At 45.3% G+C, this 10,881-nt stretch overlaps 1 protein-coding gene across 2 annotated transcripts in view; it reads right to left on the reverse strand.

The window, feature by feature from the left end:
• The window catches only part of HOMER1 (homer scaffold protein 1), a 90,369-nt gene extending 81,010 nt beyond the window's left edge, over positions 1-9,359 (reverse strand). For both annotated transcript variants that reach the window (XM_065663090.1, XM_065663089.1), the window contains exon 1: positions 9,289-9,359. In XM_065663090.1, coding sequence (XP_065519162.1) covers positions 9,289-9,293 — 5 coding nt within the window. In that variant the 5' untranslated portion in view covers positions 9,294-9,359. The remainder of the gene's footprint in view (positions 1-9,288) is intronic.
• Positions 9,360-10,881: the final 1,522 nt, after the last annotated feature.

The raw sequence follows: 10,881 nt of genomic DNA on the forward strand, positions 1-10,881 counted from the left end.
TTCAGTATAAGCTTCTCATGGAAACATACTAGGTGCATTTTTCAAATGTGAAAGATGAAATTCCACTTTGTGACCACAACAAGTGATACTAACCATAAACTGTGTGTTGTCATCAAGTTCTTAACAGCAGCACACAGTCACGCACTCTGCTGCAAAACTGGTACTCATACCAGGCAGCATTCAGTGACCTGGTGTCAAAAAATGAGTTCACCTACCCACAATCTGAACTCATCATTATAACTCTTTCCCACTCTTTCTCCTCTACAATGAGGAAGTTAGGAGGACTTGTACAGGGTGAAGACAAAAGTCTGTATCTTAGTAACTGGGTAAATTCCATTTATATTCTGAGGGAAAAGTACTTCAGAAAAGTACTCTTACATGCAAGTTGCAGATCATCAAGCCAGCATTTTTAGGAGTCTAAATATACTAACGAGGATTTGTTCAAAGCCATATAGAACATCAAATGTTTGCTCCAGGTTCCCACTACAGAAATAGTTCCCAAAGTTGCACAACTGTTTGTATGGCTGGATTTTGTAAAACCACTTCAAACCTGAACAAGGTGTTGACAGTTACTATTCTTCCTTGACAAAATCCTTCCGCCAGAGTGTTCAACTACTCTTTTCCAAATGGTTTCAGAAACATATGCAACATCCTATACATGTTGCTTTAAGTGACAATGAAGTCCTCTGAATCAGCAATGTTTTGAGTTTTACAAAAACAATAGCCAGCTGCAGAAGTAGCAAGAAAAGTCAAGCAAGACAGAAGGTAACCTTTAAAGATCTAGACTCGGGTCCTATATGTAAAGGCTGAGTTAGTGCAGGTGATTTGAGGATTGCTATGTCCATCTCTGACTCCTTGACAGCAGTAAAATTCTTTGAATCTAAGATCTGACGAGATTTATGGTTCTTACTAAGGAGGAGAAGAGAAGGATTGTTCAGAAGTCTTTTCATGCTAAGTAAAACTGCTCTTTGTAAATAATCTTGGGGGAAGAGCAAACTGTTTTCTTTTGTCCAAGAACTTCACTCCAGAATAATACTGATTCCCAAATCCTGCTAATGATAAGTCACAGATGTTATAGAAAAGGCCCCTACAATGCCCTTCAAATCCATTCCAGTAATAGAACTATCCTAGCTTTTGTTCCAACCCAATTTTAAAAACTCTTAACTCAGGTGGATAAAAAAGGAGGACCTTTTTTTTTTTTTTTTTTTACTTATCTCACATTTAAGGACACCAAATACATAATTATCATTAAAAATTATCTCAGATCTTGAGTGGCCTGTCAAGATTTGTTGTAACAACAGGCAGCATTTACATTCAGATGTGAGCTAAATTAGGGAATCCAGAGTTTAGTGCCCATGTTTCATAGAAATCCCATCAAAATGGATCATTACTTAACCATGTGTTTCAGCACCTGTATTTTTCCAGAAAACTTCCCAAAGATCCTACGAGTCTTATTACTGTGCACAGCCAGACATATTGCCATTAGCTGTGCAGTGCTTCTGAAGAACCAAGCCTACCTAGGGCTCAACTCAGCAGGACACCTCCTATTCCCAAACACTGCCAGTCATCTCCTGGTAGGAACCAAGTTCCTATGGATGTCCAAATGCAGAGAGCTCAGGATGCCTGGGTTGTAGCCTTGCTAAAGGACACAGGAAATCCTACGTTTTGTAAAAGAACAAGAACAAACACTGGCATGCGAGAGACATATATACGTCTATATGTATACAGGTGTATCTGTATATACACATATGTATATGTGGATGTTGAAAAGGCACTTGGAAATCAATATTCAGAAGCTGAAAGTAAGTTAATCTATGTGAAATGGCTCCTGTCTAATTGCAGGCTAACTTTTAGTCACACACAAGTCAGTGAAGAATATTCCCAGTGCAAAAGCACAAGTTTTCAGTTTCAAAGTCAACTGGCCAAATAGCTGTTTAGGACCCCAGTTACTGCATGTAATGATTTGAGACAAGAGAGCTACACAGCATATATTATTCCATATGCTTATTTTTGTTGGCATGGAAAACAATTCACACCCCAAGAAGCCCTGACATTGCCGCACACTCCACAGTAAGGCTTATGTTGGAGAAAACTCTTGGTTTCTCCAGTATCATACAGTAACTTTCTTTTACATTTCTTGCAAGCCAGGGCTAGCAGGCTGTTGGAAATAAGCAGGCACAAGAAGTAGGGATTATAATAATATACATCAAGGATCATTTATTTCACCAACACTTCACTGTAAAGGGCTGACCATTTAAAGCTCATTCTTCAGTTTCCAAAATGCAAGGAAGATCTCATTATATGCCCTGTTACAAGAATTACTTCAAGATTAACTATGAATTCAAGGTTACAGCATACTATTTACAAAATAAGGCACTTAAAAGCATTTGAAAAAAAAGCCAAATTCTAACCTCAGACATTACCTATTATGGTTTTTACTATGAAAGACACTACAGAAAGGGGAATAAAATGACATTTCTTCAACAAGCTAAGACTCAACCTAGTGCGCAGTCTCAAAAAAAAACTTTTCTGACCTGAGCTTCGAAACTGAGGAGCAAACTCACACACGGATAACTCTAAGTCTGGATCTTTTTCAACACTTCCCTCCAGAACATCAGACACTGCTGTAGCAAAAGGTATGTCTATCCTACTTGTAATGACACTTCCCTACTGCGAACCCTGTATTTGTACAGCCATGCAGTCAGCCACATTACAGTACTGATGTGGCTCACTGCAGAAATGCTTTTGCTGCAGCAGATAACAGGAAAAAGCAGCCCCCATCTTCTGTTTTTCCCACTTTTTGGTGGCAAGCTCAGTGAAAACATGATGAAAATGTTGACAAAGGTTGACAACCACAAAGATTGACTAACCAGTGCCTGTGAATCAGTTGTATGTGTACGGAGGAAGAAGAGGAAGAAGAAAACCCTGAGAGGAACTATGCATTTTAAGTTCTTCCCTCTTGATTCAGGTAAAAGCCATTAGTAAAAATGAAAAAATAAAAAAAAAGGGCAAAAAGTCATAATTAGATACTGGAAATGTCAATATATTCTCATATCTGGCAATCCAGCATCATCTATTACATGTTTTAACAGTGTCTCCCTAGACAAATTTTTTTAACGATGACTGGCATTCACACTACTTGCCACCAGAGAAGCGTGTCAGAATGCAGTGTGTTGCCAGAAGCATATTTGTGATGCAGTTCCAGAAAATCAATACACTATTCAAACACAGTTCTACTACTTTGCAGAACAGAGCAGATGACATTAATACCACTACCAGGGCTCTCTGTAGATAGAGCAGAGCCCAGCACAGCATGGTGCAAGGCCCAGGTGGAGTAACACCACAGTTCCCACTAGCCTTCTCTCCCCTCTAGCCTCCTTGTCCTGAACACAGTACTAATACTGGGGGCTCTCACACAGCCCAGCCTTGGAAAAAACAAAAATACTTGCAACAGAACGGGGAAAGGAAACCTGTTATCAAAATTAGATCTAAAAGTGGATTTTTCATAGCATAATGCTTCCATACCCACTGCACCTTACCTTTAAGATTGAATACATCTGAAAAGCCTCACAGGGAGAACAGCACGAAACCCTGAACCAGAAAGCTTGCTCTTGCACATTTTTTTTTTTTTTTTTTTTTTTACAGAAGGCTTTCACCTAAGTAGGGCTTTTAAATATGGATTTCGAAATACCATACTATCTTGGGGGCGGGGAGGGGGGGGAAGAAAGGACTAAGTACTCCAATGTGGGGGTTTTAAAACAATACAGAATACTCTGTGCATTTGTCCATTGTTACAGTTCTCTGTTACTAAGACTATAACCACATACGTGGGGAAGACTGAGATTTCCTTTAGCGCAGGGCTATCTCAGATATAAACGGCACGCTGTTAAGACACAAGCACACTTAATTTCTCTGTGCATATATATACATTTTCTAATCTTAGTTCCATCCCAGATCCTGTCTCAGCCTCATTGGGTATCTCTATATGACACTAACTCCCTTGCTAAGTGCCTCTTAAACTGTAACTTCTGGACTAGAAAAGTAATCAGCTCTTGATAACTACTTAAGGCCTCAACAGCTTAAAAATTAAAGATACCTAGAAAAGTAGAACTAACTTTATAATCTCTATGAAGTGTTTGTATTGTTTACATGGTCTCTGATCTGGAATACACTGGAAAAGCACAAGCTTAGCTAAAATGATGTCCTGGGTGCCTATACTAATGAGATACTACTAGTAAATTAGTCTTACATCATGAGATAATGCTAGTCTTTTTGTAGTAGACTAACACATGGACATAGATTTGGAAAGCTGCGATGTAAAGAATGTTCAGCTAAGAGCTTTAAATAAAACTGCAGTCTTAAGAGACAATCATGAGCTGAATAATGAATCAAGATTAGATGTTTTCAAACAAAATTCTCATTAAAATGATATCTGATTTCTACTTAGTACACTTACTAACTAGCAGGCAGAAACACTCTAATGTTGGTTAGATGTCATTGCCTCCCCTGATTACAAGTGTTGGCCTGTTACAGTATTACATGCTACTGCAATCTCTATGGCTTCGAGACTGTGTATTTCTTCCAAGTATTGGCTTGACGTCTGGTTATGAGTCCTGAAAAGTAACGGGAATTGTTGTAGGGCAAGCACTGTTTGAGAGAAAGAAATCACAAGAACACACATACAAAGCATTCATCTGATGTTTGTCTTGAGACACTGAGAATAACAGTAATCTCAACATGATGAGTGTGAAGGACTTAAATGTTTCTTTTCAGCAGAACTACAATTTTACCCAAAGAGCTGGTCTATATAGTTTATAGAATGCTTGGAAATACTGAAAGAGATCAATCACAACCTTAAGCCATTACAAATACCTCCACTAGACCAGCATGGAAATCATCCCCTGTGGGTCTGGGACACTCATTTATGTGCTTCCAGGTCAGAAGCTGGTTTTGATTTTTCGTGCTTATTTCACAGTCATAAAACTACTGTGACAGAAGATAATTTAAGCATGGTAGAGGTCTCCACACACTGCTGCTTAACAAGGTAGTTCACTAACTATTCCAAGCTGATTTACATACAGTCCATCTGTCTAGGTATTTACACCTTACTATTTTTTTTCCAGATAATCAAGTTTTATAGTGTTATCTATAGTAACTGATGTTGATCTGGTTTCGTTACACTCTCCACACTGCTACAGAAGACAGCATAAACTACTCTGCTGCCACTGCTTTCACACAATAAGCATCTCATTTTACCCCTGAGATAGCAAGATGGCCAGGAACTGCAGTAACACTGAACTACTGCCAAGAAGCTACACCTTCTGCTCTATTATCTGCAATATTTCTGTGTCAGAGGAGCGGAGGGACTGTTGCTAAGACAAAGAGAAAGCTAACATTAAGCCTTGTGGGAAGCAGAAAGATAGGTTAAAGAACTTAGGTCAAATTCAGTGATCAACAATGCCTCTGGCTCCTAACAACTTTGTAGTGTTCATCTCTGGCTATCCAGCTAGAGAAAGTAAACTGAAAAGTTTAAGGACAAGACCAGGGTTTGGAAACACCTAAAAAAGCAAGTCAACAGGCAGCAAACCAAAACCAATTTCCACAGCAGTATCTCTCTATCCCATATGTTCAAACAGTACAAACTTCCACATATTTTTAGATTTTAAAGCTTTAAATGAGCTTTATAAAAAGATATTACATCCTACAGTTTAGAATTACATGATTTGTCAATTCCCCTATAACTATAATACCCTCTCTTCAAAATGGGACGCTGTATACTGAATGCTCTAACTAAATGCATCCGACTAACTCCCCATCCTTCAAAAAGGGTAAGGGCTAGGAATGGGTCAATCCGGAAAAGATATTTTCCCAACTGCCAAAAATTAAAACGAAATACTTATTTCTAGGCATTTACAATGCTAATAAGAACATCCTAAAATACTCATCTTCCACAATATTCTCCAGCCAGCTTAAGAACCTAGTATTCTAATTCCACCATCTCAAACTGACACATATCATAACCACCTTTATGAAGATAACATACTAAATATAGTCCAACAAAACTGAAGGGAAGCTGAAGTCTTTCTAGAGACACCTTGATTAACATGACATGACAGAGACAAGCACATCTTACAGCAGCTTTTACCCTGTAATTCATTATCATTCAGGAAGAGCGAAGGGAAAAATCTAGTAAGACAATTTTGGATACTTGTCCACAGCCCAGAAGGTCATAAAGTAAAGTACTTAGAGAGAGACAACCCATTAATAAACCAGGAATTAATCCGAGAGATTAAGTTTAACAGGACACCAGCTTCTCACCCCTGCCAGGATTCATGGCTGTGCAGACAGCATGAAGTGCATTAATTTCAGCCTAAGCAGTCCACAAATGCAAACCTGTAACTCCCCTGCCCCAGCTAAAAGTAAAAGCAGTACCAATGAGAAGTAAAAATACAGAGACAGTTTGCAGCTTTAACATGGGATTTACCTGGTCAATGAACACAACAATCTAGGTTACCAACATACACCTTGATTACATTTATTTAAGATGCATTTCTTGAGGATTTTCAATGTAACCAAACCTCTGCTAAAAAGAAGACTATGCAGTTCTGACAAATACTGTATTTCTAAACAGTGGGAATACAAGAGAGATGTTATAAAGACAGACAGAATATACTGAGGTCATCTTTAACAGGCACATAAAAATCCATACGTTCCTGTTAAAGTACACGATATTTCATGTGATCAACCAAATAGGTCTGCACAAATAAATGGTTATACCACTCTACAATGATTATTGATAACAACTTGTCTCTGTGCAACAGGGATGAGAAACTACAAGAGGAGAGATAAGACCGGCAGCTAGAGAAAAAAGAGTGCACATCCTATGTGTCTGATCTATGCAATCCTAAGGCTTGATTCATTTACCTCCTCCTATGAAGTAGGAGATATCCACAGATATACAGAACACAGCAACTAGAGGAGTACCTCCGGAGCTGCTGTTCCCTATAATACCACCTTCTAGTTTTAAGCTTCTCAAAACAAGTATTTAATAGCAGCACTGGCCCTGAGACAAGTCATCACATCTTGGTATGCAGCACACTGCATAATTAACTTGCCTGCCTGTTGATATCTGATGCGCCAAGTAAGCTGAACTACACTGGAAGAACTCTGAATTCTTCACTATAACAAATGACACTAAGAAAGCCACTGCTGGCTTGGCAAGCCAGTTCCTCTCCCCCATGTCAAGTTTTCTGACCATTAGAATAGGTAAACTCTCCATCAAGCAGGTACTACAAGTTGGCTGCACAAGCTTACACAGGCCAGCAGTACCGAATACAGAATACAGTACACAGACTATCAACCATTTTGTAACTTGCTTCTAGAGCACTCAATTTTAAGAATTTAGTAGAGTATCTGCAGACTATTTTCACAGTAACAGTGTTGAAGTCCTGTAAACCTTCATCTACAAATACTCCAAAATCCATGGGCAACTGTGTTTAGGTGATTATACAAAATACCTGTGCTCTGAACATGAGCAAACACCTGATGTTTAATGGCAGATCCACAGAGCTGGTGCTGGCCCTTGCTTGTATATGCTCACTCACATACTTAAATTTCTAAGGTTTGTCCACCTTGTCAGAAGGCAGTCTGCAAAGGAACTCTATACTGCAATACCCCAATGTGCACTAAGAGCCTTCAAAAGTCTTCACCAGTGAGTTTTGTCCTCCTGACCTCAATATGCCTAGATACTACCAAAGTCAACACACCAACAACTTAGGTATTCAGGATTATTTTAATTCCCTCTACAGATACTGATTTATGCTATTCATTAAGAAGCTACGGCTCTAAAACACCAGCAATAATGGAGACAATGAAATGGGGAGTCTTTTTTTTTTTTTCTTCCTTCACCCCTGTCAGGTTTTTGCTTTACTCCTCTTAAACAGTTCTCTCTGTATTTGTAATACGACATATTTGTAATATGACACTTAACTGACGTATCTACAAACACAGCAGTGATTTTATATAAATAAGAGATTTTCTATTATTTGAATTTTAAGAGGTGCAAAATTCCATGCCTACTTACCAGTTTTAAGAATATATCCCCAAAACATTTTAATACCATTCAGCCTTTTGGCAGGATTTTGAAACACATTATCACTTTCTTGCATATGTAGATAGCTGCAAGTTTAGGTCTATTTGGCTTGTCTGGTGTTGGGTTTTTTGTTGTTTTCTTGGGTTTTTTTTAATGGAAGGGAAGGCAACAGGAAAATACAAGCTAGCCTAAGAAGCCATTCCTTCCTACATCTTGTACGCTGAATACCAGTGACTAGGACAGAGCCAAGGATGCAGCTGTTATCACCCCCCCACACACACACAGGCAAGTTAATAAATTGGATAATTCCATATGTCCAGCCTGAGGAAAGAGACAATTTTCACTTCCTTATAAATATACTGATTTCACATTCGAATTCCCATATTTCTTTAACTTTTATACTCTGGACTATGCCATAAAGCCCCAGAAAAAGAGCATTTTGTTAGCTCATTAAAAGTCTGGATCCACCCTGCAGTTAGCCAAATCACACCAGGTTTCTGTTGCTTTTGATCATGGACGAGTTTCAATCCCATTATCAGACACGCCCGCTAGTAGAGAGCGTTTTTTCATTTCACTATACAAATTAGTATGGATAGAAGTTTTTAAAGTTTTCACGGATATCTAGATCATTTCTTTTATCTACTAATTTAGATGCGATTGGATTCCTTTTTAAAGATTTTATTCCTTCTCATCTCCTAAAAACCTCAAGAGGACGTCCCAGTTTACTAGGGGACCTGCTGTAGAGCGCATTCCCTCAGAGCCTTCTTCACTGCGAAATTCACACGTTGCTTTACAGCCTCCGAAAACTCCGGGGGAGTTAAAGGGAGCCTTCGCTGGCTCTGAAGTTTCACCTTGTCACGCTGATCTTAAAGCAGCCGTTTTCAGCTCTGACCGCCCAGTACCTACCGCCGAGAAAGCTCCTCAAGGCGGGGATCTGGAAGCCAAGATCTTCCCACGATCCGGTGCGCTACGGCAGAGGCAACCCGCTGCAGACCGCGCTGCGCCCTCACGGAGCGCACCGCACCCCTGCCACCGGGATGATGCACAGCATCGGCCGCGGCAGGATTCCTGCTCCCTGCGCTCCCCGCCGCTAACACATCCCGCCTTCGTGCGCCCTCAGCAGCGCCCACCTCAACAGCAGCCGCTTCCATCCCCCGCCCCGGCACCAGCCCGGCAGCCCCCCGCAAGATCCTTACCCCATGGCGGCCGGCGGCGCCGAGCGCCGGCGGTGCCGCGTCCCCGGGGCGCTCCTGGCCGCGCCGGCAGCTCCGCAGCCCCGTGGCGGCGGGCCGCTGCGCTAGGCGGACCGCGCCGTGCAGGCCCGGGGGGCCGCGCCGCCGGCTGGCAGCTGCCGGGCCGAGCGGGGCCGCCCGCGCCCTAGGGAGCGCCCCCCGCGGGCCGGACTCCCATGGCTGTCGGCCCCGCCGGGCGCCCGCAGGCAGCGGCTCCGGCCCCCGGGCGAGTGGTGGCGGTGGCTCCGGGGACAGACGGGTCTCCTCCTGCGGGCGGACGCGGAGGAGCTCGCCTTCTCGGCGAGGGGCTGGCGGCGGCTGCGGCGCTTCTGGCCGGGACGAGAGAGCCGCCGAGGGCTCTGTGCGGCTCAGAGGCGGAGCGGGATAGGGCAAGCGGTGCGCGCAGGACTCCAAGCCGCCGCTCCACCTAGCAGCCCTGCCGGCAGCGCGGCGGGCACCGGTGCATCTTCCCGAGAAAGCTCAGCGAGCCGCGGCACCGGCATGGGACTCCCGGCGTGAGGCGGCTGGTGGCGGGCTGCGGCCGCCGCGCTCCCCCAATTCGCTTGCACGCCCACCCCCGGCTGCGGAGGAGCTGGGCGCCGCTCCTCCTTCCCGCCGCGGCGGCTCCGCGCCTCGCCGTCACGCCTTCTTCTGCAGCGAGCGGGCGGGCATCGTCCTGGGGCGCGGCGGGTCGGGGGCTACCAGCGGGAGGGGCTGTCGCCGCCGAGCCCGCGCTGCTCTGCGGCGGGGCCGCGGACTCAGCCCCTCCGTGGGGACGGAGGAAGGGAAGAGGCGATCGCCGCGTCAGGCGGTACGTGGCTGCTCCGGCTCCTCTGGGCCGCGACCGCTGCCTGCTCACCTTCCCCGCCCTGCCTCACACCTCCGCCACCGCCCGCCCGTCCCCTCGCGGTAGGCAGACGCAACCCGCGCCTCCGTCCCGCTCCTCCCAGGTGAAGGGAAGGGGTAGAGCAGAGCAGAGCAGAGCAGGGCCAAGCTGAGCAGGGCCGGGCCGGGCCGAGCCGAGCCGGGCCGGGCCGCACCTCCCCACCCTGCCTCACAGAGCGCTGCGGCCTCACACAGCTGGCCAGCCACCGCTCCCGACGACACCTGCCCGTACTGCCTCCATCCTCCTCCCGGGGAGCTTTAAATAGCACACGTCACCGCGCCTCCCTACGCACTCACGTCACGCACCGCTCCCGGCGCTGACGTCACCGGGGTGCGGAGGATGATGTCAGAGTGCTCCACGCTACCGGAAGCTCTTCTATAATAGGGAATGGCGGCGGAGGGGGTGCTCGAGCCGGGCGCGGAGCGGCAGCCTCCGTGCACCGCCTCCTCCCGCCCCCGCCCCTGCGGCGCCGTCTCCACGGCAACGCTGCGCGCTCCCGCCGCCGCGCCCGGCGCCCGCCCGCACCGGGTGTTGCGGCCTGCGGCGGGGGCGCGCCGCGGGCGGGGGCGCGCTCCGGAATGCGGCAGCAGCCGGGCCCTCAGCCGGCGGCGGAGCGGGTAGAGCTCCTTGCCCGAATACACGGGGCATCGCCCTGCTGCACACACGCCTCA

This window comes from Lathamus discolor, chromosome Z (assembly GCF_037157495.1).
Source record: "Lathamus discolor isolate bLatDis1 chromosome Z, bLatDis1.hap1, whole genome shotgun sequence".
NCBI classification, from domain to species: domain Eukaryota; kingdom Metazoa; phylum Chordata; class Aves; order Psittaciformes; family Psittacidae; genus Lathamus; species Lathamus discolor.